This window comes from Kryptolebias marmoratus, linkage group LG12 (genome assembly GCF_001649575.2).
Source record: "Kryptolebias marmoratus isolate JLee-2015 linkage group LG12, ASM164957v2, whole genome shotgun sequence".
In the NCBI taxonomy this organism is placed as follows: domain Eukaryota; kingdom Metazoa; phylum Chordata; class Actinopteri; order Cyprinodontiformes; family Rivulidae; genus Kryptolebias; species Kryptolebias marmoratus.
Window position 1 is genome coordinate 9,560,708 of NC_051441.1, and position 27,266 is coordinate 9,587,973.

Sequence of the window (27,266 nt, forward strand, 5' to 3'; positions counted from 1 at the left end):
GATATAAGCACAAGATATAAGTTTTGCACAGATGTTGCACCTCTCACGTTCAAATGGGAAACGTTGAAACAGGCAATGGGTGACCTATTTTTGAGGCAGGATACCTAAGTTTTGAGGTGGCCTAAGACCTTATTTTTCACAACAGGATGCTTTGCATCCATCAGCAGACAAAAAGAAGTGCAAAGCTTGATTCCTCTCTGTTTTATGTCGAGCTTCGATATGTTTGTCTTACGCAGAGACCTGAGATGGATGTTCCCGCTTCTGTTTTTGGGAGGTAAACGCTTTATCTTGTATTTTTAACGATTTGTTAAAATCGCAGGATTTTACAAAATTTGAATCCTCTCTTTCAGGAGTTCTTAGCAACATGTGCAAAGTGAAGTTCGAGCAGCAACATATCTGCGCAGTGAGAGGCTCTTCTGTCGTCATTCTGTGCTCATTTTACAACTCGGACCGAAAAACCCTGAACAGATTCTCGTGGGGTCACGTGAAGCCCAATCAGACAAAGGCTCGTTTGATTTCAGGCAGCAAGTTTAGAAAAGTCGTCGAACAATTTGAATTCGTTGGAGATGGAGATCAAAACTGTTCTCTGAAAATACAGCAGGTGGAGCCTAAATATGCTGGAAAATACTTTCTCAGAGTCGCTAACAGCAAAACAAGATGCATCAATAGAAGCCTTATGTTGATAGTTGTTGGTACGTTTAGTCTATCATTTAAAACACTTACATGAAGGTTTAAGTTGTGTCACTGAGTAAGTGAAATTACGAAGTGTTATTTTACTCTCTTAGATCTGAAAATATTGCTGTTCAGCTCTAATGAGGATGGAACCATAAAAGAAGGGGATTCAGTGACTCTCAGCTGCACCAACAGCTGTGATGGAGACAATCCTTCATCTGTTTTCACCTGGTTTAAAAATGGAGAGCCCATAAATGAAGGAAAAGTCCTCGATTTCAGAAACATATCCTTTGCAAATTCTGGAAACTACTCCTGCTCTCTGAAAACCCAAAGGGGAACGACTTCAGGCATCAGGCGTGTCGATGTTGGATGTGAGTATCCGACACTAAGTAAAGACTCGGTGCCTCTGAGGACTGGTGACAGCATTAAACCACTGAATGTGAGGACCATTAAAATGATCAGAGTAGGACAAAGCTTTATTTACAGATACCCGTTGCTTGTTAAAAACACAAGCAACAGGTATCTGTCGAACAATAATAAAAAACAGCATTTTGTTCATCTACCAAAAGATGGATTTTTATGTCTCAGTACTGCTGCTGCAGAAAGCCTTTATGTCTTGCGTACATAACAATGAATTATCAGGCAGCGTGACTCTTTAGTTCATGAAGATTTTCATGTTTCTACAACAGCCCAAACAGTGTATTTTATAAAGTTATTCATTGTAAAAGTAAAACCTAAATGCTCTTGGGCATTTTTCAGACGGTCCTAAGAACACTTCGGTCCTTGTCCGATCATCGGCGGGTGCAGAGGATGGCGATAACATCACCCTGATCTGCAGCAGTGATGCATACCCCCCTGTGCTGAACTACAGCTGGTTTAAAATAGCCGAAGGTGGTCGGATCCTGAAAGTTGGACATCAGCTGGCATTCGTCCCTGGTGATGGTGCTCAGTATTTATGCAGCGTCACCAACAAGCATGGAAGTCAGAACTCGACTGTTTTCACTTTGGAAATGAAATGTAAGTCTCTGAAATGACCTTCTATCACCTGCTGATTAGGAAGTGTGCTTTCATTTCATGGGTTCCCAAAAAGTTTTACTTTGTCTAACATGTGCCTCACAATCTCCTTCTGTTTTACAGCTTATTGGACAACATTTAGCAAAAATGTGTGTCTTATTGTTATTATTGCTGCGCTTCTAGTTGGGACCATGATTATAGCTGCTTGTAGGTAAGCCAGATATACTGTATACTGTTTATACTGTATACCATATATATATTTATATATATCCAGTGGCAGTGAAAGTTGTACTTCCTAATAAATACAACTATACTGAGCTTTAATGGCAGCATCTTTACTGATTGAGAACAGAGTGTAAACAATTCTTTACACCAAATTATTAATAAAACCCTCCTGGTGCCACTGAGGCTGTGTTTTTGATTTGAAATAGAATTTTGTTTGTTTGTTTGTTTCTTAACAATCAGGTATACACACCAGACAATGTAGAAACCTACTGAACATGCATAATAAAATAGTGTTATTTATTTGTTTATCAATCCATACTGAATAGGCTATAGTGTAAGAAGTGTGACAGACTTAAATCCATTCTCGCAGCCTTTTTTTCTTTCAGTGGCAAAAAATATTAGTAATATTTCCTGTAAAGCAGCGATGATTGTGAGATATGTTTGCTGATTGATTTCAGACTCACCAGGAAGAGACTGTGTGCACCGAAGGCAGGATGTGAGGAGGCAACGCAGGTGGTCTTGTTCTATTTCTGTTCACTTTACCACAATTGTGTCAGTTTTGCAGAGGTTATATGAAACTAAATCAGCAAACAAGTCAATCACAAACAAAACACACAGAGATGGTTAAGCTGTGCAGTTGGTGGTTAAAGGAGCTCTTTATTTAGGACGCCTTTAATAGGAGAAGGCAAAAATGCTCATTAATCATGACAGAAATCTTCATTGCTGATTTCAGAGTGAAGACTATGTGAACTGGCTCATGTCTGACAGCCAAGAGCCACAAGATGAGAGGCTCAGGGGTGAAGGTGATGCAGCAGAAATCGTATATGCAGCTGTCGTCTTCTGCGACAAAAGACAGCCAGTAATGTGAGACAGAAATATATATATATATATTTTAATTTCAATGACTGACTTTTACATTGGATGTATAAATACTAACCGACTGTATAACTTACAGGAAGCAGCAGAACTCAGGAAATGAAGTTGTAATCTACAGCTCAGTGTGCAGATAACGCTCAATACACACTTTTGTGTTTCATTCAGAAATGTTTGATTTGACCAAAATGCCTGAGAACATTTTTCTTGTTTTTCAGGGATCAGACTTTGAATCGTTCATTTATTGAACCTTCATAATTTGACTGCTTGGAAGCAGTGTTCATTGTACACACACACACTTTTGTCTTTAAAGGCAACACTCCCACCTCCTACTGTCTCTAAGAATAATACTTCAAGAAAACAAACCTGTTAAATTAAACAAACAAAAATAAGAGCCTGAAAAGTAAAGTGAAAAGTGTACATTAAAACGAATGTGTTCATATATATATTATATGTGTGTGTGTGTGTGTGTGTTTCAATATTTTAGTGAACTGGAGTGTGAGAAGGCACCATGTTTTGTTTAAAGGACATAAAAAGTTCAAGATTCAAGTGAAAATCTGTCATTGTTTACATGAAAAGGACTTCTGAGCACCTCAGCAGAAGAGTTGTCGGACAAGATTAGAACAGAAAGGTTCAAACTTACATGAATGGATCTGAGGAAAACCTTGGATCCCAGCTTGCCAGGCTTTTCTGATTTTAAAACACGGAGGTAGTAATATCATGCTTTGCCTCGATTCTGCTCCTTAATTCGGTCAGGTTGGCATTCAAAATGTCTAACAGTGAAATTTACAGAAAAACGGAACATCATAAAATCTGTCTGTAAGCTGAAGCCTAGCAGAAAGTGTTTTTTTGTATTTGGCGACCACCAAAGAAACCACAGCAGGTCTGACTCTAACGCTCACAGAAAAACATTGTGTCTTCTTTTCAGAGCTGGTTTCACACCACACAGGCTCACATTCAGCCTGGACCCTGAGTCAGTGAAGTGTGTCACATAGTTTCAGGATTATAATGAATATTTAGAGCAGTGTTTGGAGACAAGGCACTGAACTTAGCTTTATCTTTGATTAGAAACATTTAGATTGTACGCAACATGTTTGCTACACACATGAAAAGGATACTGATGCTGCTTATCCTCGCAGGTAAGTACAACCTTTTTATCCTGTTTTCAAGATAACACAAAGATAAATAATGTCCTGTTTAAACTGTTTCAGGTGTTCTCAGCAGCGACTGGCATGTGGTCTATCAGGACCAAAACATTTGTGCAGTCAGAGGATCGTCTGTTATCATTCTTTGTTCATTTTACTATCCTGAAGAAGAGACAGTACAAAGTGTGAAGTGGGGTCATGAAAGGAATGATGTTTTTGATGGTCCTTTTATTTATGACAGCGTCATAAAAAATAATACTAATACATCCTCAAGATTCCATTACATTGGAGACAAAAAACACAATTGTTCGTTTCAAATACTCCATGTTACCCACAATGATACAGGAAAATACGTGTTCAGATTTATAACTAACTCTAGAAAAGGCCGGTTTACTGGAGCAGAAGGCTCCACACTACAGGTTGTTGGTGAGTTTCTTTGCTTTTGTCATGAACATTTGTAAATCCCCCGCTTTGCTAATCTCGAAAACTTCAGCTGCACTTTGATTTTTCAGATCTGGAAATTCTCATGTCAAATGAAAATCAAACATTTAAGGAGGGCGACTCGGTGAACCTTACCTGCGTCAGCTGTGACAGCGGACTTCCATCAGAGCTCATCTGGCTTAAGAACGGGAGAGCCATACACGAGGGACGGGTGCTTTATTTAGGAAACATATCTTCCATGAGTTCTGGGGATTATGTTTGTTCCCTGAGGGACACACAGGGACAACCTCAGGAGCCAAACGCATTGATGTTGAATGTGAGTATTGGACAGAATTAGAATAAAAACTGCTGGCAATAGATAAAAAGAATGAACTAAAATACCACTGTGGTGCCTTGAAGTATTTCATTTTTTAGTGAATATCTTCAGCTACATGAACTCTTGTTTCTCTTTCAGACGGCCCGAGGAACACATCGGTTTCTGTCACACCGTCAGCAGAGATAAACTCTGGAAGTAACGTCATCCTGCTCTGCAGCAGCCAGGCGAACCCTCCGGTGGAGAATTACACCTGGTTTAAAATGCACAGGGATAATATCTCAGCTGTCGGAAACAAGCCGGAACATCATATTATGGAAATTCGACAGAGTGATGACGGAGAGTACTTCTGCTCTGCCACCAACAAACATGGGAGCCAGAACTGCTCTGTTGTGACACTAAAGGTAAACACATTTCTGTAGTAATTAAATCCTGATTAACAGCAGGTACATTTTTTATTGATTCCTTTCATTCTGCATTTATTTTGTGCCATAGATTTACTTTAAATCATAGTGAGCAATTAAAATATTCAGGTTTTATTGGAAACAAAGAAAATCTTGGATTTTATTTAGAGGTTTTAATCTGAAATGAGAAATCATACCTCATAAAACTCAATTAACTTCACTTAATCAAATATGACTGATTATAAGTTATAATAGTCCTGACCCTGGTGATAAATTAAAAAGATGACTTGTTAAATTGAAAAAATTAACAATACAGATTTTACTGAATCTTGTGGCAGAACAGTTGTCTTATATTGCAATTAAATGTGAACTTAATGTGTTTAAAGTGGTAAATGAAATTACAGTTATGTTGTTTGAGTTCAGATTAGAAAACAACAATAAATGCAGATGTGAAGTGGATGCTCTGATTTAACTAATTCAAAACAAATTTCTTCATTTTGGTTCTTTAGAGTTGATGGCAACATTTAGCAGAAACGTACTCATCGTTGCTGCTTTTGTTGCAACACTTGTGGCTGTGACCATTTTAGTTTCCCTCCGAAGGTAAACAGTACTCAGACAATAAGACTTTAATGTGTCACACATATAAATGATGTTAAAAACCCTGTTTTTCTATTTCAGATTATACAAGAAAAAGTCCAAACCAGCTGAAACTGACTGTGAGGCGGACACACAGGTGGGACTATCAGTGCTGCTTAATGCTTAACCATGTTTGATTTTTATTATTATTATACTACAGAATGCTCCTGTGCACTGCAGGATTGAACAGATGTCTATAAAATGGCAACCGAACGCCACATTATCTTGTGAACTGGGCTTCGGATAAGAAATGTTTTTGTTCGTCAGGACTTTCACAGAGAGGATTCGTTCTTGAATTCACGTACCATCAATGATCAGAATCCCATCTACGCCATTTGGATAAACAAAGACCAAACACAAGAGGAACGACATGAGGGAGAACTCATTTACACAACTGTTACCATCAAGAGAAAAACCGACATGTGAGATCATTTTTTAAAGCTTTAAACTATTTCTCATTTATGCTGCATCAAAGTCTCTCATCAACTGCATCCCCTGCAGGGCGAAGAAGATGGACTCCCCTGATGATGATGATGATGATGAATGTATGATTTACAGCACAGTCTGCAGGTAAAGTTCAACGAGCGTGCGTTTTATTAATAACTGTTTGCTTAAGGCAGCCTTAGTGCAAACACGTCCTTTTATCTTTTTCAGAACGTAGCCGCTGAACCCGTCGCCCTGAAGACAGCAGATGTCATCGTGAGCGATAACGGTTTCACACTAAAAGGCTTCAAAAACAACTTTCTGAAAAAAAAACCAACCCCATGTTTTGCATATGCTGTAAGATGCCTAGCTGCTCACAGAGAAACTGCAAAAGCAGAAAGTAAAACTGTACAAACATTGACAATTGTTTTCCTCACAAGATAGGAAACCACCTTAGACCTTATCAACAACCTCATCTATGTTGCCTTTTTTCTAAGCACTGAAGATAAAAAGAACTTTACTGAACATAAACAGCTTAAAATGCAGATAAAAATCAAATTCATCAAAATTTGATAAATATCTTTGACATTACGTTGAAATATATGAAATAAAATAAAAGTGTTGAATGACTAAATGAATCTCTGTATATAAAAGAATATTTAATCATCTCAGTTTTTATAACATATTGTTGTTTTACCTTCTGCTCCTCAAGAACAGCTTATTCATTCTGTTTCCACAGCCAAAAAAAGAAAAAAATCAGACAGCTACAGTTAAATCATTAGGATGTCTAGCAGTTATATAATCGGGCAATTGAAGACAAAACAAAAACACCGATCAGTATAGAAGAGACACCTTTGCTGCGTATTTTTCAGGGTGAAAATGCTTCTGACTGAATGTGAAATGACTTTAATCTTGGCTCTCTCTCATCTCCTCTTTATCATTGTCTTATGTCTCTCTATTATTTATAGTTGTTTTTTTTTTAAAAGCTGCCTTATGTGCAGATGAATGATAAAACCATCCCTGATAGATTTATTTATTTTCTGCATGAATCAGTACAATTGAACCTTGGAGAACTAATTTTTTTTGTACTTTTCACACGTTCATCATTTATATTTACAGATGTGTCCCCTAAAATAAAACTTTGTGTCACACGTCCCTATTTTATTTTTTCACAGTGAAAGATGAGTTTCTGTATCCTAAAATCTTGAATCTGATTGGCTTCAGTCCAGGTTACCACGGCAACATACCTGCAGAAAAGACTGGAAGTGGAGTTATCTTGCTGAAACACCAATCTGGGAACTTTCTGGAAGATAACACCGGAGACTTTTTTTTGATGACTCCAGCAGCCATGTGTGAAAATCCTTCAGCTGAAGACATGTTGTCAAACACACAGAATGAAACTTGGGCTCATTCTGCCCTCTGCTGAAGATGCAGGAACATTACATGAGCTCTGAATTACTGGAAAGACTGAAGATGTTGGATGGGTTTCTGAGAAGTGCTCAACTAACTACGAGATAAAAAGTCACCCCTCATGGATTATTGGACAGTTTGTATAACGAGAAACACCCAAAGGCTCAGCTTGTTGCCCTTCACTAAGAATTTCCAGGAAAAAAAAATCAATTTATAATCTAAAAACCAATGTTTACTTAATTTCCCACAGCTAATTATATTTCATTTAGCTTTGCAACACATCTGCCTGCGTTTTCAGTCAGACAGTCAAACCAAAAACAGTTCTAAATGCAGAAAACTAACATTAAATTTGAATCTAAACCACACGACCGAACTGAAAAGCATCTTATGAATGGCTTCATTTTCTACATGACAGTGTTTCATAGAAATCCTCTTACATGAACTGGCTTTCAATCTTATTATAATTAAACAAACACTGTTTTTGCCTTCTACTTTAAATGCTTAGATATATGCATGTTTAGCAAATGCATTTGTAGCTACTTTTACATCAAAATGTAAAGAAATTAAAGCTTCACACTGCTGGCAGCATTTTGTGTAAAGGTTTGAAAATAAAGCATGTAAGCAATATTTAAAATAAAACGCTCTTTTTATGTTATACTTTTCGTATTGCATGCATATGGTTAAAGAATTTCACTTTTATAGCCCTGTTCAGCCTAAAGGCTTATTTGCTTTCATCAGACTGCAAACTGTGATTTTGCAGAACTAATCCATTCATCGTCCTATCAGACTGCTACACAGATCTTGCTTTAAAACACAAATGTAATAATAAAAAAAAGTTTATCCCCACACTTGTTAATAAAACATTTGTTTCGCCATTTTATTCTAGACAGCCGGAGATCCAAACCCACAGGGACGTGAATCATATTTACAGCCCATTTTCCGATAAAACGAAACTTTAGGAAAATGCGGAAATGAAATCGCGGTCGTCCACCAGCATCTCTGACAGAGGCAGCGGCTGCAGAGATGGGCTGGAGTTTGTGCGGAACACAGCAGAGGACTCAGTAACGACGCGTTTCTGGTAAGTGCTGAAAAATGTTTGTTTTTGTTACAGAAAGCCGGATGTAGGACTGTCACGAGTGTAACGTTTGGACAAAGTGGGAATAAACTAATCCTATTATTCGCGGGGGAGACTCTCTGACCTAACTGATACAGGACACGAGTAGGTGGGATATAAGTGCAGTCGTGTGATGTATTTTACTTGACACCTGCCTCAGTGGTGGTTTGATCTCATTTTATTGAAAACGCGAGGCGAAGCTAAAGTTAGCTGCGCAGTTCAACACGGACGGTGGCTGGGCTAGTTAGCATACTCGCTGCCTAATTTCAGCGACATTTTTTATGTGACTTCGTGCTTTCCCTGGAAACGGCCTATGCGTGTTGCGATCGTAACAGTATTGTTTGCGACAAATTCAGTCTTAGCTGTCAGTTTTTTGTTTTTAAAAAACAAGGAAGCGACTTAAAACATGTTTTTGAGAAGCAGCGACGTGATTGGTTCAACCGTTGAGCCAAAGATCGTTTACTGAAAAGACGAGTCACTACATGCCAACAAAAAATTAAGGTGTATTTGGTTTTTAGTTTAGATGTTATTTAGGTAACACTTTTACCGTGGAAAACATCCACCAAAAATACTGATACACATACACACACGTGTTCTTCTTTTGAAATAATATAAATTCCACCCAGTACTAATTTATCAATACATCAAGCAACAAAAACACTAAAAAACACTTGTTTTACCAAAGAAACTCACAGCTGCAGATTGAAACGGACATTGTTGTCTCACATTGATGCCAGATGTTCAAAACCAGTTTAATAAAAACAAAACAAACAAAAACCCACTAAACTTAGCTGCAACTTTTAGTTACTAAGTTATGAAACTAACTGTGATGGAAAAAAACCCCAAACATTTATGTTCTAAACCGTCTCACCCTTTATTCATTACAGGAAAAAGATACATAATGTAATGTTATTTGAATCTAAATTTAAAACAGTTTTAGACTATGATAAAATTGAGTATTTGATGAGAAAGGAAACCGAAACTAAACATGTCTTTCATAAAACAGCTCAAAGAAATGCTTTTGTAAAACTCCTGCTCAAAGTTGTCACTTTGAATCTTCAGGATGGTGTAACCTAATGTTTGATGAACTGGTTCTGATGATCTGTAAGAGATCTCACTTTTTACCCTTTTCTTGCTGCTGTCAGTGCATCACTGGGTGTTAGTTGGCGGGACTGACGGTGGGCGTGTAAAGGCTCACCAACGTTATTGCAGGCTTGTTTTTTTCTTTTTATTGCAGCGTAAGAAAGAACCTCGCATGCCTGTTTACTGAGAAAGGCTGTTCAAAGTTCAGCACAGAGGAACGTCCTTGTTGTGTGTGATTGTTTAAGAGCCGATCATAAGACAACGACTGGCAAAACTGAAAGTGAAAGGGAATCGTTTTACCTCGGAGCATCAAATTCAAATGTTTTTTTTTGTAGAGCTCTTTGAAGCCTGAAGATGAAGTGCCCGAGTTGTGGCCATAATATTTCGGAGAAAGGAGCCAACTTTTGTAGCAAATGCGGCTCCAGGCTTTCTGGCCCACCAGCAAACACACATGGTAAGTAGATAAGCTCAAATGTTCTCTATAATGTTGTTCATTTCCTTCTTGGAGCTTGATTAAACGATAGTCTCGACTAAAAGAAAAACGTACACTACACCTGTTCCTTTTATTACCACCAGACGTGAAGCGTTATTAATTTCACCAAAAATATCAAATACTGTATGCAGTTAAATCATGTTTGTCTAAAACAGTAAAGTAAAATATTAAAATCACAAGGTCTGCATGAAAAGAGACGTAAATAATAAATGAGTATTATCGGATGTATTTAATTAATTTCTGTAACATTAGAACAAAACCACAACATGCTTTCATTTAAAAAAAAAATGGCTAAGTAAACATTTTATGTATTTGCAGAATAAAGCAGCACATCTCAGTTGGTTTGGAGTAAACCACATTTTTACACATTTTGCCGAGGTCACGGTCAAGGACAGCGTTGTTATCTGCTCTCAGCCCAACCGAAAAAAAAAAAAAAAAATGCACATTTAAGCCCGGTCACTTCAAACACAAGCTCAGCTAAGGTGTATCAAAGCAAAAGTAATTAAACAATAAAAATGAATAGATTGATTACATTCTGTGGTGTTGGGATTGCTATCAAAATGAGAAAAAAAACCCGGGTATTACTACAGTAAACACAGACAGCAGTCCTCTAAAAGAGTTATTTAAAGTGTGGCAATGGTTTCTATATTCCTGTTTCTACCGTCTGATTTGATTGTTTTACGTTGCTTGTCTTTAATTCAGATGCAGAAAACCAGCCTAAACCCTTGGTAGCAGGGTCGGAAAGCAGAACTGAGCAATCAGAGTCTCAGAAAAACGTCCAACCTCCAGAGAACAAAGAGTCCAATATGTCTCCCAAACGACCGAATGACGAACAACCCAACCCGAAGAAAAAGGTGAGTGTGGGCGACGCTGTTTTGCCCTGCTGATGGTTAATGTCACAGGAGTTTATGTGTACGCAGGTGTGCTGTGAAATTCTTCCACCGGAACTGTAGAGGCCCGAGGAAACGCAGGACAACATTTCAGCTGTAATGTAGTTTTATGCCACCGCTACAACAATTACACACAGAGGAAATCTGTCTGTTTTTTGACTTCATAAGGACAAACTTCCAGCAAATGTCCTCACCAGGGGCATGAATATGATTATAGAAACTTGACCACAATTATTTTAAATACATTGAACGACACCATTGATTTGGACAGTTCTATAATATGGTACTTTTGGAAACTCTTGTTTTCAAAGCAATTTAATGGAGTCTAAAACACACTTTGATTTCAAAATGAACACAAAGTGAAGTCATCACCTGTATAAAAAATCATTTTAAGCAGGTTTAGACCCGAAATAATTCAGACTTGGTAACTGTAACTTGTAACGATGTTAGCACATAGGGACAGTACTTTCCGGCTGGACCAGATTCTTACCTTATTTACATTTTTTGCAAAGTTGACTCACAAAAGGCAAATTAGTTTGTCCATAAGGCACCAACAAACTTTAGCTCAGCAGCCGCAGAATCCCAACTTTCTCCTCAGTGCTTCTTGACGAGCTTTAAATCACAGATTCACAAATATCCAGCCCTGAACATGTCCTAAATGACTTTTATAGTAGAACTAACACCTCGAACATCTTCACCATGCCTCCGGATTGAGATTGTTTAGAACTGACTCATTAAATAGGCAACAAAATTCTGAGTAGAAGATGCTACGTTTAATGTCAGCAGCATGAACTCAGCTCTGGAGGTTTCAGAGACACGGGCTCATCATGACGCTGACATGTCTGGATAACAAATCAGATAAAAGCTGCAACATTTTTGTTGTCAGTGTTGAGTCATGCTTGGGGAACACTTGGACATATTTTCACTAGAAAATAATGGAGAATAATTCTTTCTGCTGTTTTTAAATTTGGACTTGGACGTATTAAAACATGGACCTGTAGACTGATCATGTTTTCCAGCTATTAGTTTGCTGCTGTAGTCCTCTACAGGCATCTTTTAGAAAAAAACCAAACATCTTTTTTCATTCATGTGTGCAAACGTCTCTTTTCAGCCTTAGCAATTCTGATTTGGAAATAAAGTTTGTATACAAGGTTTGAAAAGCATCAAAGTCGTAGAACAGTTGTAGATTTACTCAGGTTATTGATATGACATTACAAGCAAAGTTTCTGAGAATCTTTTCAATAATTTGTAAAATTGTTTCACACTGGTTGAGGTTTTCAGAGGTCTGAAGTGTTCGTCGGTGACTTTATTCTGCCATTACATCAGTGTATTTTGCCAAAGACATTTGTCGTTTTTTGTCTTTTACAGAAAAAAAAGAGGAAGAAGAACAAAAAGAAGAAAGATGGCCACGTACCATCAGATCAAGATCAAAGCCAGTCTGACCGGTCTCTTGTTTCTCTGGAGGCCAACCAGAAGAAAACGTGTGACAAAGAAGACCCCACTGACAGCGAAAGCTCTGACGTGATGGAAGACGCACCAGACTCACTCCAAGACGATTTCCACTCACTTGAATCAGAGCCTGGTTCATTAAAGGATGCAGCTGCCTCCTCTGAAATCACTCAGGTCACACAGAGTGAAAAGCCTCCATGCACAGATGATGCCACTGCAGCAGGACGCTCTGAGGAAGCCGCAGTTGATGCTAAAGATGGAGAGAGCGATGCACAGAAGTCAGCTCAGGACCAAACGGTCAACGCAGGAACAGCTGAAGCTCCAGCTCAGCCTCCCACCTCAAAGACTAAGAAGACCTCTCAGTCAGGTTCAGCTGGGCAGACAAAACTGACTGATGCGAAGGAGCAAACAACTGCCAAAAAAGACCAAAAGAACAACAACAAATCTGCCAATTCTGCACAATCTAGTTTGGATCGGGGGGCTAATTTTAGTCAAAATGCAAAAGAGACTGGGGAAACTCAACTGAATGGGAAAAATCAGGAGGATCAGAAACAGAAGGGGAGAAAAGACAATCAGAAACAGAAGGAAGAGAAAACTCAGGCTGATCAGAAACAGAAGGAAGAGAAAACTCAGGAGGATCAGAAACAAAAGTTAGAGAAAACTCAGGAGGATCAGAAACAAAAGGAGAAAAAGGACAATCAGAAACAAAAGGAGAAAAAGGACAATCAGAAACAGAAGGAAGAGAAAACTCAGCAGGATCAGAAACAAAAGGAGAAAAAGAACAATCAGAAACAGAAGCAGAGTTCAACACCATCAAAGGTAGTGCTGGTTATTGATCATGCAGATTTATCATTCAGATCTAAAATGTTACTTTTTTTATCTGACCAAATCCTTGAATTTTACATTTTATCTTTGCTACAGGCAGACAACTCAGGCTCCAGTGTGGACCCTGAGAACATGGAGGTTGAAGAGTCTGGGGACACGCAGAAAAAAACTCCAGATGGTGACAGAGAGAACGATGAGCCCAGTGAGGGTACTTCAAGCTCCCAAACAGTAGAACCACCTAAAAGGTGACGCATTTCAGCCTCACTTTTTCTTTTTGTGCATAATAACCAATGAAAGCACTCTAATATGAATCAATTTTGCTCTGCAGGCTGACCCAGAACAAGAATATTGCAGCACGTAACAGACTCACAATTTACTTCCATGCAGTTCTCTCAAAGGATTTTAAATTCAATCCTGACGAAGATCTAATCTTCATCAGAGCCGGTTCCCCTATTGGGACATGGGAGAAAAATGTAGCTGAGTTGACTGTGAGCAGGTAACTATACCTCTGTGCAAACTTAATTGTTGTAATTTTATTGTACAGAGATTGAAACAAATTAAGTGTCAATGCCATAGGTTAGTGATCCAAATATACAGATCCAAATATTGTGTTTACAATATTACTAGACATTTTAACACAACACAACACTGGTGTAGCCCTTAAGTTCAGTTACTTTTCAAAAAAAAAAAAAGAGAAAACAAAATTGTTTCAGTGAAAAGGAACATCAGAAAACCTGGGGAACTAATGTTCAGATCACTTTAAAACCTTCTCAGAAGGTCTGGCTCCTGGAAAGCAAAATGTAAAGATATGAGGGCTAGATGATCCCCAATGCAGCGTTTAAACATATCTCCCCCATCAGTAGATGGAAAAATAGCCTAATTTTTGGTTGTACAGCTGATTTTATATTTTGTGTCACTTCCTCATCAGTATTTCTCTTCTTATTGCAGGGATCTCGGAGAACATGGGTTTCTGGTCGAAGGAATCTTGGTGACATCAAAAACAGAAACTGTCACCAAGTCGATACCATACAAATATGTTGTCTATAAGTACAAAAAGAAGGCCTATGAGTTTGAGTACATTTACAAACTGGAGTCTTCAAAACACCACACCAACAGGTGTTTGTTTGTGAAAAACCACCTCATCACTGATGATGGTAAATTGAACCATCTATGTCTAACTGTGTCGTAATATTTTTGTCATCTTTATAGCAGTCTCTTTACAAATTATGCTGTGCTCGTATTGATTACGGTTAAGTTTGTGTTTTACTCTTTGTGTTAAAGGGGACTGGCATCAATATGATGACATCATCTGTGCTGAACCGTCAAAAAATGTCCTCAAACGCTTGAAAGAAACCATCTGGCCTGATCAACGTAAAAGTCTGATTCAAGGCAGAGAAATTGCAGGGTTTATTATGTTGGAGAACATATTTGATCTCCTCAGGAGCTGGAGTGATACCAATCTGAGAAGCTTCCAAATCCAGCTGAATCAGTTCTTTCAGGTTTATGGGAACCCCTTTGTGTTTGAAGAGAAGGGAATGAGATGGCACTCCTTGCAGTTTGGGGAAGATGAGGTAAGTTCAGAGTTCTGAATAAAGTCTAGATATTTTCTGGTTTTGCCAGCTCCGCTTGATTGTCTGTGTCTCTGACCTAATTTTACAGGTGAGGAAGATGCTGAAAGAGTTTATGCTGACATACGTGGTTCCTCAGCTGAGAGATGGCGAAGCAAAAAACCTGTACATTCAGGACCCCCTGAGAGCAGCTGTGATCATGCTTCATGTGATGAGACAGTACCAAATCAAGCTTGAAAATTCTGAGCTCCATCGCCTCTGTAAAGAACTCTGTTTGCCCAAACTAGAGAATGACAGCTTTCTTCAGTACTGGATGAAGTTTTCTCAGGATGTCTTAGTAATCCAGACGTGAGAACCTGTTTTTTTGATAATTATAGACATGCACAATCTCAAAAAACTCACTCAGAGCTGATGGTCTGAATTCTCTGAACATTTTTTGTTGCAGTTTGCCAGAAACGTTGGTGCATCTGATAAAAATAGTAAAAAAAGAGGGGATGCCTCGATGGATTATGGTACTGCCCCTCCTCCACCTCCTGAAAGGCTCAGTCAAACCTTTTGAAGTAAAAACTTCAGGAAACATGAAGTACGGTCCTTCCTGGGCTGGTTTGGAAGGTCTTGATATTGGCAACTTTTCATACACATACAGCCAAGATAGAAGGTAAGATCCCCCATTATTGCTGCATTTTACAAAAATACATAAATGGTACCTGGAATGGAGAAGCGGGTTAAAGAAAATGGTTGGATGGATAGTATTACAGTGTTTTTTTAAACTATATTTCTTATGGTTTCAGAGCACTTTTGAATGTGATGACAGCCAACAGTCACTTGATGAAAGTGGATGCACTTTCAGTTCGATCCTGCTTGTACCTGATGCCACTTGAGGACCTGATGGAGTGTAACATCAACATTAAGCCTGAACTTTTGGACATGCTCATTGTTTTCTATAATAAGGTCCCTCAGGATATTACCAGCAGCAACTCTCAGGTGATCACACACACACACACACACACACACACACACACACACATACACACACAAACAAACATATCGTTGACTATGCAGCAAGGGATGGATGTTAATGTGTTATTTTAAATTCTTGAACATCCAGACCTATCACTTTATGCTGGAGGTTTATTATAGAACTGTAAATGGTTACATAGCAGAAGTGTGAACCTACTTTTTACGTCTTTAGATCAATTTAAAACCTCCTAAGTGAAAGAAATTCAGGACTTTCTGGTGACCATGTCATTAAATAATTTTCTGTTGTTCTTTTCAGTCAGTAACTGAGATTCTCTTCCACATCCAAGAGCATCTCATTCAGGAAAAATACAGGTATGAACAAAAAGCCTGTGGATGCTCAAGTTACTTCCATGAAAGCAAATTGCTGCATAAAGTGTTGCCTGAAATTATTTGAATGTTGTCAGAATTATCTATATTTTGATAAATGGTATCTCTATAATATCAGATTTTAATTAAGTTCATAAAACAGGAGCCAGAACCTTTATATATTATGTGGAAAATTATCTGTGAAAGACAAAAAGGTGTATCTGTTTTGGATGAAATCTGGGAAAGGTAATTGGACAAAATAAAATGAATGAATAAATAAATGTGGAATAAGAACTTTGGTTAGGATAACAAAGCAGTTATTTCAAGCATAATGAAACTATGGAAGTCAATTGGAAGAACAAAGGCACTTAGGCCTCTGACCCTGTTTAACTGTGCAGAGAAACAAGTTAAAATCAATCCAAGCTAATGTGCAAAACTTACTGGTTGCACATGCTAAACCAGTCACATTGAAAATTTAAGTAATCTTCTTTAATTAAGAATGAAATAACCAAGTAAAATTGTCATTTTTCTGTTTTATGTGTTTAACTGTTCTCCTATAATTGACTTTGTTGGCTTGTGTAAAAATATATTGATATATAAAGTCTTAAATTTAAAAATCTTGTAATTTCTAAAAGGTTTACACACTTTCAAGCCTTGCAATTTAATTAACATTAGTAATAAAACCGATTCCTCCATTTTTTTTCTTACTATAGTTACTTCACTGAGGCCTACAGGAAAGAGTGCCTGACAATGTCTGTGAGGCTGTTAGAGAAGATCTGCAGAGGGGTCAAACCTTTATCATACACCCAAAACTTTCCTGATATTCCCATAGCATGCATGAATCTGGTTGCATCAGTGTCCAACTTTTTTCAGTGTGACAAGGAACAGGTATGTGTAAGAAGTTTGCTTCATACATGTGAATTTAGTAGTTAACTTTATTGACATTTATTGGCAAATTTAAAAAAAATGTCCTCCTAAATCAACTTCAGGAGGGCCGAGAAGACAAAAATCCGCGATTTGCAAAAGACTTGATCTCTCAGGGAATGGGAATAATGAGAGACTGGATGACTCAGTCCCTCAGACAGAGTTTGCTCAGTGGAGGACTAACTTCCTTTTATCAATCTAAATCAGCAGAGATGGAAGTGAGTGTAATTTTTCAAAATTTTGTTTTGCTTAATCAATGAAACACAAAGGACATAGATACATTCATGTAATTTATTAAAGACAGAATAGTTAAAATATGACTTTAATTTTTTGCATGTAACAGATATGGAACAACCTAATCTCCATCAACTTCAAAGATGAAGAATACACAAAAGAATGGAGGCAAATATTCACTCTGGATTTTGAGGGGAAGTACAAACGGGTAAGTGAAACATTGAAAGGTTTAGGATTATTGTTAGTCGTAGTATTCCTTTTCATAATCTGTGTGATTTTCGTGGTTTTAGGAAACTGCTCTGGATCAAATTGAATTCTACTGCACAAACATAGAGAAACTTAGCAGTTCCCATCCACATGTTGCTGCCAGCATTGAAAAGTGTGCTCTTGAAGCTGTTACGTCTTTATGTCAGGTATGAGATTTTAGATTTTATCATGTGCATACATCTGTGCCATAGGTTTTGGACTCCTGATCATATTTAATAACAGTATCAATATGATTTTAGTACCAAAAGTAAGAGTTTACTTCTTAAATCTGTTAAAAACACTTTTATGTAAAATAAAAAAAAAACATGCACAAGTCACAGATTTACAGTGCCCATTTAAAGCAATAAATAGTTCAGGTTTTCTGAAGTGGTGTTTTGTGGAGCTGTTTGCATTTCAAAACAAAATGTATTGTGAGTGACCTGGGAAAGAAATGATGTAATGCGAAAATAATGCAACATACAAACTTGTGGTTTTTTTATGTGCACGTTTGTGAAAAAGTGTTTGCTTTAACCACTTTGAAATTTTGGAGTTGTTTTAAGATGGCAGAAATCTGCTTTGGTTTTAGCACCACTCAAACGAGCTGTTAGCTCATTTTCCCTCGGAGAACTGCCTGATATTCTAATCTCTTAATGCTCTGAATAATTTCTACTCCAGGTAAGAAATGCCTACCGTTAACAACTCCACAAAAGACCACTTCAAATAGTCCAAAGTATTCATCTAAATAAAACTTAAATTGGTTGAATGACTGAGTGTTTTATCCTTTATCATATGCAGACCAGGTCCGAAGGCAAACTGTTTGAGAGGTTTAAGATAAACTGGAAGTTTGGGACTCTCATCTCTGCCATCATTGAAAAATCCTGGCCAAGGGACAATCATGGAAATTATCAAGAAGATGAAGAAGTGGTCCTTCGACACCTCCTATCCTGGACTGCTGCCAAGGACATTTTCCAGCTGCACGGTATCTCTTCAGAAAAAGAGAAATAAAAAAAAAAAATCAAGCATTGAAATTTAAACACAAAACTTGAGTAAAATCCAACTAATTTATAATAGCAAACATTCCTGAACACACATGGAACCAAAGTTCAAATTGAGGGTTATGACCTTAATCAAGCATTGCTGTTTTTGCTGTGATTTTAGGAAAATAAATCAAAACACTGACCTGTTAATTCTGTCTTTACAGGTGCAGAGCAAAAGCTGATTGAGAAGCTCTCCCAGGATGCCAGGGACAGACTAGCCATAGCCATATCTTCATTCACAGCCATAAACTGTCAGCTGATCCAGGGAGACATTAACATCAACCTGCTCAACATCATTCTGGGGATGCAAGATGCCTTCTTAGAACTGCTGAAGATTGGTAAAATCTGATTTTTTTCTTCTGATAAATGCAATCAGAAATGGCAAAACTCAAAAGAAATATTAGTACCAAAAACACTAAGATGGTTGTATGTGCTGGCTTTAAACAGACTGCCTGTCTGAGGAAGAACTATACAAGGACAAAGACAAAATGAATACGCTGTTGCAGCACAGACGAAGAGAAGTGAAGGCTGTGTACCATGAAAAGGAGCTTGTGGAAGCCATCTTAACAATGTGTCACAAACTTGAAGAACACATGACAGGTAAGGTGACTGTACTATTAAACTTCGCTATTTTGGCTTGTTGAAGAAAAATTAATATATGATCTTTTCATTTTTGCAATAGTTGATGTTGCTGATTTGGAGGTGAAAACACAAGTCAACATTGAGACGATGCCATTGGACCATTTTATGGTGGTTAATCAGTTTGACCAGCTGGCCTCTGACCCACTGGCTGGTATTGTAACCTACTTCAACCTGGATGAAGAGATCAGAGACATGGCTAAAGAGCTGTTTGCCTTCAAAGACAGTTATGTTTTCAAAATATACTGGGAGAAACGTGCCATACGTCTGGCCATGGAAGAAAAGGAAGACGATGAGTCTGACGAGGATGGAATAGCTGACATACAGGCAACACCAGACATGATATACAATGACATTTACTTGCCTTGTTTTCATGAATACAAAGCCATCTACACTGATCTAAAGAAAGGCAGTATAAGGATTGAGGTAATTAGGCAGCTTTTTGGGTTATACAAGGACAAGTATGCTGATCTCACCAAGGAACTGGACATCATGTGTAAACTTGAGAAATCGGCCGACAAACAATGGATCCACATCAGGGTGGAACAGGTCAAACAGTATCATGAGCTTCACCTGGCTGTGGCCTCAGCTAGAGTTATCATGAAGGTCAAAGAGACACTCGGTCTTCATGGGGACTTCAAAGTTTTAGAAACACTCATGAATGTCGTAAGTAACTTTAAGGATGACTACAAGCAATGATTGGAATATACAATGCATTGTATAAACTCTTTTGTGTAAAGCTCCCTTTAATTAAAAAAACATTTTTGTTATCATTGCAAATATGTTGTGAAAGCATAGATTTGCATATTCATACAACCCTCATTTACAGAATAAAAAGAAATGTATCTAATCTTTAGCAAGTAGAATATTTTTTGGTGGCAAAAACTTTGACTAATACAATTTTAAAGAACCACAGCTAAGTTTCTTTTAGGGGTTAAATCACATTTGACTTGAACTCTACCTTTGACTCTTCTCACCTTAGATTCATGCAGACTTTCAGAAGGAGCCAATTAGTCGAATCGACAATGACTTAATGCAGGCAAAGATGGTTCTGGTTGACATTACAGAGTCACGCAGACAGTGCCTAGAAGAACTAGGACTCAGAGGACACTTTGTAAGATGGGTGAAGGATTCCCTCGAGGGTAAGTGCAGTTAAAATTTTCACAACACTTCTTCATTTTTGTGGTTATTTTGTAAAAACATTGATTTTTTAAAAATCTAATTGCTATTTCTAGATATCAATGAGTTGAAAGTATTTGTCGACTTGGCTTCCATCTCTGCTGGAGAGAATGACATGGATGTGGATCGGGTTGCTTGCTTCCATGATGCGGTCCTCGGCTACGGTTCAGTGCTTTATGAACTCAAACCAGACTCTGGCTTTCGTGCCTTTAAAGAAGTGCTCAACAAGCTCTGGAGAGCTTTTGAAAATGACAACAATCTACCTAAAAAACTAGTAAGACAAGAATCATCAATATTATGTGCATTTCTGAGAAACAATTACAATTCAACTTTTAGGTTACCTGCTTCGCAAGTAATTTTGGAAAACAATGGAGTTGACTAATGTCTTGTTTCTCATGTGTTTTGATTGAACAAATATTAATGTAACTTTATGAAGATTAATTAGTGTTCTTATAAATGTTGGTAAAATGCAATGAAGGGTTAACTTGGATAACTTTATGAGAAAACAAATTATGAACATTTTCTCCGTTAGCGTGACAGTTCACGTCATCTGGAGTGGTTGAAAACTGTAAAGGACAGCCATGGATCTGTGGAGCTTTCATCTCTCTCATTAGCATCCACCATCAACAACAAAGGAATCTACCTAATCAATGCGCAAAATGTAAAGCAGGTAAAAACATAAATAACAATTATTGCTTCACTGTGTCCATGTAGTACAGAAGTCAAAGTTCTTACAAAATTATGTATGCATGTGTATTTTTATCCTTTGATCCAGTTGACACTTGAAAGTGCCCTGAAGCTGCAGATTCCAGAGGAGCATGATGAGTATCTGCAGATGCGCAGCTACTCACTTGAAGACCTGAGGGAGCTGCAGAACAAACTCATGCTCATGTCTGGAAAAGGAGATCAAGGGCAGAATGAAGTTGATCATTTTGTAGAGGTATGTTAAAATAATTTATTTCTTTATACTAGGCTTTCTTTATTCAGATCCATTTTGTCAGTACTGTAAAAGTCTTATAATGATTTTACTTATCTGTTCTGCGCAGTCTACTCTATGAGGAAATGTTTTTACCATCATGTGCATTATTGTTTCTGTTTCATAGGTTTTTGCCAGTGTTCAAAGACTAACTGAGGCCTTCATTGCTCTTTACTCTGCTGGAAACCCTCTGTTCAGACACTGGGAAGTGCAAATAAACTGCTCCTCAAGTAGCTATGAACCTAGCATTGTAATGGACTTTAACTTGGACAGTTTTTGCAGTGTCGTTGTAGAGGGCAGCATAGAGGAGCAGCTTCCTGAACTTTGCAGAAAAATGGAGAAATGTCTGGACTATTGGATGGATTTTGTAAACAAACAGAGATCCTATTATTATTTTTTGAACTACTACACTGCTGAGCAGATTGTCTACCTATGTAGCAAGCTGATTCCGCAAAATGTGACCAGTGTAGAAGACCAAGTTCTCATGATGCTCTCATTCATTAAACCAAATTGCACTTCTAATGATTTAAGACAAGTGTGGCACACACTTCAGTATGAAAACCTCACCAGACCACAAGAGCAGAATGAGGACCTTGAGTTTCAGACTTTTGTTGTGGTGTCGGGAAGTGAGCTGGAAGAGCCAGACATGATTGGGAATTTGGATTCCTTGCACAGTCTTTTTGAAAAAGCGAAAGGGTTACAAGCATTTGACCAGATATGGAATGCGTACATGAAAGACATGAGGAGTTTTCTCCCAAACATTGTTGATATGAAAACTCTTGGCCGACTCTTGGAAAAACTGGCTAACATAGTTGACAAGAATGAAGAGGATGACAGTGAAGAAGACATTTCTGAGGATAACTTTGGGAATTTGCTAAGAAGGCAGCTCCCTAAAGGTCTGGAGGCTGGAAAGCCAAATCTCATTGTGTGTCCACATAATGATGTCTTGACATCTTGCATCTCTATTTACATGAGTAGCGAAAATGAGGCTCTTCCCACCTATGATGAAGTCCTTCTGTGCAACCCTTCAACTCCATATGAACAAGTGGAGTTATTCCTCAGACGTTGCCTTAGCAGAGGGTATGGGGGTCAGAAAATATACACTCTGGTGTATGGAGATCTTCTCACGTATGACGTCAGCTCTAAAGTTGAGAACTTTTTTCAGAGGATAAAAATGCAGAGCAGGAAAGACTACAGGCTTGTAGTCATTTGTAGCTCAGAAAGAGAGCATTCCTACCTTCCATCAGCTTTTAGCCAGTACAGGTTGCATATGATACCTCAAGAGCCCTTAGCGAGAATTCAGACGTACCTCCAGAAACACTACACCGTCCCAGAAGAACAATGCAGTGCTGCAGCTGCATTTAAAGACAGACTCTGTGTTGGTGTTGTCTCATCCAAAAGGGCTGGTGTTGGTGTGTATATGAACTTCTTCTAAATAAGTTTCTCCAATTGATAATGTTTCACTTATTAATTAAATTATTTGTTCCTGTAATTATCATTATTATTTTATTTCCAGGTAAATCTCTCTACATCAAGAGGCTTTATGAGAAACTGAAGCACTCTACTAAAAAGCAATCAGTAATAAAATGCATTCGCTTGATTGAGCCTAACATCGATGAAACTGTCATCCTTAAGTCTCTGTTGGACACCCCTAAAAGGAAAGAACTTGCTGTCTTCCATTTTGACATCACATCATCGGTAAATATTGAGTTAGAGCCAAGTGTGTTGTTTTATAGTCTTTTAAACACTTTACTATGCAGTCTAAATATTGTTTATATTGACTCTTTATTTTAAAAAGGTACAGAAAGGTCTTCATGAGTTCCTTTTCAAATTGTTGATTTTGCGCTATTTGATGGACTCTGAGGGAAAGATGTGGAGGTGCAACACCAAGCAGCTTTATGTCATGGAGATTTTAGAGCCCACTGTCAAGTCAACCAGAAATACCACTAAGGAAGTAAGTTTTAACAAGCATCTTCCACAAGACTTAATTACCTGATTTTGTCATTGTTAAATTATTGCATACCTAACATTTAATTTTTTATTTTTCATTTTTTATTAGGCTCAAACGATGAACAACACTTTCATAGATGTGTTTCCAAATATATTCTGTCGACCACCAAAAGATGTACTTATGCTGGAAATGAGAAAGCAAGAGGATCCAACCATTGTGAGCAGTGATGATCCACTAATGGATGATGAAGAGTTCAGGAGTGAAGCCTTTCAGCGGCCATACCAATACCTCAAACGGTTTCATAACCATGCAGATCTAGATGTTATTACTTATCAAGGTGTAGAGGGATCACATGTAGAGTGTCTTCAGATGCTTCTTATGTACTGTGGCATAATGGATCCATCCTGGGCAGAACTTCGAAATTTCACTTGGTTTCTTAACCTTCAGCTGAAAGATTGTGAGACGTCTGTTTTCTGTGATGCCACTTTCACCGGAGACACACTAAGTGGATTCAAAACCTTTGTGGTGGACTTTATGATTCTGATGGCAAAGGACTTTGCCACTCCATCGCTCAGCATCTCTGACCAGAGCCCTGGCAGGTCGCAAGTTTATCAGGCTGGGGTCCAAGATGAAGACCTGGCTCCTTTTCTCATCAGAAAAAGATGGGAAACAGAACCACATCCATACATTTTCTTTAATGACGACCATGTCTCCATGACCTTTATTGGTTTCCATCTTCAGCTCAATGAGCAGAACTCTGTTGATGCTATTGAGCCCACCTCCAAAAGAGTGATCAAAAAGAATGTCATGACAAGAGCACTGTACGAAGGCCTGCAACTCCAAAGAGTCCCTTTTAATGTCAACTTTGATAACCTTCCAAGATGGGAGAAAATAGAGCGGATCTGCAGAGTTCTTGGTATCCAGTGGCCTCTTGACCCTGATGAAACATATGAACTCACAACTGACAATATATTGAAGATGCTAGCAATTCACATGCGGTTCAGGTGTGGCATCCCTGTCATTGTCATGGGAGAAACGGGGTGCGGAAAGACAAGGCTCATCAAATTCCTTTGTGAACTGCAGAGGAGTGGTGTAGCAACTGAAAACATGAAACTGGTGAAAGTGCACGGAGGGACAACTTCAGAGATGATCTACACTAAAGTCATAGAAGCAGAGAACATTGCTGCTATCAACAAACAGGACTATGGATTTGACTCTGTTCTCTTCTTTGATGAGGCCAATACTACAGAGGCTATCAGCAGTATTAAGGAGGTCCTGTGTGACAAGACAGTGAAGGGAGAAAGTTTGACACCATGTTCTGGGTTGCAGATTATTGCTGCATGCAACCCTTACCGAAAACACACAGATGAGATGATTCAGAGATTAGAATCTGCAGGCCTTGGGTATAGAGTTCGAGCTGAAGAGACTGATGAAAAACTGGGGTCTATCCCTCTTCGCCAGCTTGTGTATCGAGTTCAAGCATTGCCGCCAAGCATGATTCCTCTGGTGTGGGACTTTGGACAGTTAAACGATCACACAGAAAAAATATACATCCAGCAGATTGTTCAAAGAGTGATTCAAAGTAAAGAAATTGATCAAACCTACATCATGTACATCACTGATGTTCTTTCAGCTTCACAGAAGTACATGCGGACAAGAAACGACGAATGCAGCTTTGTCAGCCTGAGAGATGTGGAACGCTGCATGCAGGCTTTTGTTTGGTTCCTTGACCATCATGAAATGTTCTTTTCAGAGCTTCAGAAATTTGAGAAAAATCTAAATGATGAAGGAAATGAAGGTCATCAAAGACAACCTGAGACCCAAGACCCCATTCTCTGGTCTTTAGTAATGGCTATTGGAGTGTGCTACCATGCCTGCCTTGAAAATAAGGATAAATACAGACAGAAAATCAGCAAACAGCTACCACCATCATACACCCCATCAAAACTAATACAAGAAATTTCACTCATGCAGGACTTACTTTTAAGTGGTGTGCCAATGGGAGAAACCATCGCAAGAAACAATGCCCTCAAAGAGAATGTCTTCATGATGGTTCTCTGCATTGAGCTGAGAATCCCACTCTTCCTAGTTGGAAAACCCGGGAGCTCAAAGTCTTTGTCTAAAACTTTAGTGGCAGATGCAATGCAGGGCCAAGCTGCTCATTCTGACCTCTACAAAATGCTCAAACAGATCCATTTAGTGTCCTTTCAGTGTAGCCCTCACTCAACACCAGAAGGCATCATCAGTACATTCAAGCAATGTGGGCGATTTCAGGAAGGAAAGAACCTGAATGAGTACATTTCAGTTGTGGTTCTTGATGAGATTGGGCTGGCCGAGGACTCTCCAAAGATGCCACTGAAAACTCTTCATCCATTGCTAGAGGAGGGATGCATTGATGATGAGCCCCTACCACATAAAAAGGTTGGCTTCATTGGTATCTCAAACTGGGCACTAGACCCTGCAAAGATGAACAGAGGTATTTTTGTCTCCCGTGGTGACCCTGATGAGAAGGAACTAATTGAGAGTGCTAAAGGCATATGCTCATCTGATGTAATGGTTCTGGAGAAGGTCAGGGATTTCTTCAAACCCTTTGCAAGATCCTACCTAAAGATCTGCCACAAACAAGGAAAAGGATTTTTTGGCTTGCGTGACTATTACAGCTTGATTAAGATGATCTTTGCCGTGGCCAGGACCTCTCAACAGAAACCTACAGCGGAAGAGATCGTGAAGGCTGTGTTGAGAAATTTCAGTGGCAAGGATAACGTTGATGTTGTCTCTGTCTTTACTCAAAGACTGCAGATTACACCGAACTTGGAGAACATCAGCGCCATAGAGTTTGTGAAAGAAAACATTCAAGCAGTTGGACAAGAAGAAGAGTGTCGGTACCTCCTTGTGCTAACAAAAAATTATGCGGCTCTACAGATCCTACAGCAAACTTTCTTTTCTGAAAGTGGTCAACCAGAAATAATCTTTGGATCTAGTTTCCCAAAAGACCAAGAGTATACTCAGATCTGTCGCAACATCAACAGAGTAAAGATATGCATGGAAACGGGTCAAACGGTTGTGCTTCTAAACTTACAGAACCTCTATGAAAGTCTCTATGATGCCCTCAACCAGTACTATGTGTGCTTGGGAGGGCAGAAATATGTGGACCTTGGACTGGGAACCCATCGTGTAAAATGCAGGGTACACAAAGACTTCCGGCTAATTGTCATTGAGGAAAGAGAGGTGGTCTACAAACAATTCCCAATACCTTTGATCAACAGGCTGGAGAAACACTACCTGGACATTCACACTGTCCTCAAAACTGAGCAGAAGAAGCTGGTGGAAGAACTGGAGAGATGGGCAAAGCTTTTTGCATCTCTCAGCAATCAGCATGCAGCAGGAGCTCAGATGTACAAATATCAGCTCCCAGATGTTTTCATTGGCTACCACTCTGACACCTGTGCTTCTGTGGTTCTTCAAGTCATAGAGGAGCAGAAGGACAATTTAGAAATCTCAGATTCTCACAGGGGATTGCTTGATGAGGCTAAGCTCATACTCCTTAAATGTGCTACGCCAGACTCAGTGGTGCGGTTGGACTGCACAGGCCTGCCAAAAGTGGAGAGCAAACACCTGGCCAAGGTGTACTTTGAGGAGCAGAATAACAGCTGTTTAGCTGCCTACATACAAGCTCACACAAGGCTGGAATCTCATTGTTCTTCCTTCTTCACAGAGGTAAAAGAAATGACATGTTTTCTTATATATCATTCAGTTTTTTTGAGTTTATATTGTCT

General features: G+C 38.6%; 2 protein-coding genes across 6 annotated transcripts in view; both read left to right on the forward strand.

Moving 5' to 3' along the window:
- Positions 1-40: 40 nt before the first annotated feature.
- Positions 41-7,297, forward strand: LOC108241283 (sialic acid-binding Ig-like lectin 12). 3 transcript variants are annotated; one of them, XM_037978865.1, is made up of 15 exons: positions 41-274; positions 351-692; positions 786-1,043; positions 1,432-1,689; positions 1,810-1,897; positions 2,370-2,424; positions 2,645-2,775; positions 2,867-4,355; positions 4,442-4,686; positions 4,825-5,087; positions 5,597-5,687; positions 5,766-5,820; positions 5,991-6,145; positions 6,225-6,293; positions 6,378-7,297. In XM_037978865.1, exons 1-8 carry the CDS (start codon positions 205-207, stop codon positions 2,919-2,921), a joined length of 1,257 nt encoding a protein of 418 aa, XP_037834793.1. In that variant the 5' UTR covers positions 41-204; the 3' UTR covers positions 2,922-4,355; positions 4,442-4,686; positions 4,825-5,087; positions 5,597-5,687; positions 5,766-5,820; positions 5,991-6,145; positions 6,225-6,293; positions 6,378-7,297. The 3 variants fall into 3 exon arrangements, with proteins under 3 accessions (XP_037834793.1, XP_037834794.1, XP_037834792.1); XM_037978866.1 differs by having other exon boundaries at positions 2,867-3,923; positions 3,996-4,686; XM_037978864.1 differs by having other exon boundaries at positions 2,867-4,686.
- Positions 7,298-8,478: 1,181 nt separating this feature from the next.
- The window catches only part of rnf213a (ring finger protein 213a), a 30,943-nt gene continuing 12,155 nt past the window's right edge, over positions 8,479-27,266 (forward strand). Inside the window, exons 1-28 of one of the 3 annotated variants that reach the window (XM_017425378.3) lie at positions 8,479-8,634; positions 10,089-10,207; positions 10,949-11,100; positions 12,505-13,404; positions 13,507-13,655; positions 13,739-13,906; positions 14,359-14,564; positions 14,692-14,981; positions 15,070-15,326; positions 15,424-15,636; positions 15,770-15,962; positions 16,255-16,310; positions 17,018-17,192; positions 17,294-17,446; positions 17,572-17,670; positions 17,753-17,875; positions 18,504-18,687; positions 18,910-19,083; positions 19,193-19,345; positions 19,428-20,050; positions 20,367-20,526; positions 20,620-20,837; positions 21,096-21,233; positions 21,339-21,503; positions 21,667-22,951; positions 23,056-23,237; positions 23,338-23,493; positions 23,599-27,207. In XM_017425378.3, coding sequence (XP_017280867.1) covers positions 10,108-10,207; positions 10,949-11,100; positions 12,505-13,404; positions 13,507-13,655; positions 13,739-13,906; positions 14,359-14,564; positions 14,692-14,981; positions 15,070-15,326; positions 15,424-15,636; positions 15,770-15,962; positions 16,255-16,310; positions 17,018-17,192; positions 17,294-17,446; positions 17,572-17,670; positions 17,753-17,875; positions 18,504-18,687; positions 18,910-19,083; positions 19,193-19,345; positions 19,428-20,050; positions 20,367-20,526; positions 20,620-20,837; positions 21,096-21,233; positions 21,339-21,503; positions 21,667-22,951; positions 23,056-23,237; positions 23,338-23,493; positions 23,599-27,207 — 10,281 coding nt within the window. In that variant the 5' untranslated portion in view covers positions 8,479-8,634; positions 10,089-10,107. The other 2 variants (XM_017425380.3, XM_017425379.3) reach the window with 2 other exon arrangements.

Coding starts and splice junctions, on each gene's coding strand:
- LOC108241283 (XM_037978864.1), top strand. CDS start 205: ATGTCGAGCTTCGATATGTTTGTCTTACGCAGAGACCTGAGATGGATG. Junction 693..785: donor CCTTATGTTGATAGTTGTTG/GTACGTTTAGTC, acceptor TTACTCTCTTAG/ATCTGAAAATATTGCTGTTC. Junction 1,898..2,369: donor ATGATTATAGCTGCTTGTAG/GTAAGCCAGATA, acceptor GATTGATTTCAG/ACTCACCAGGAAGAGACTGT.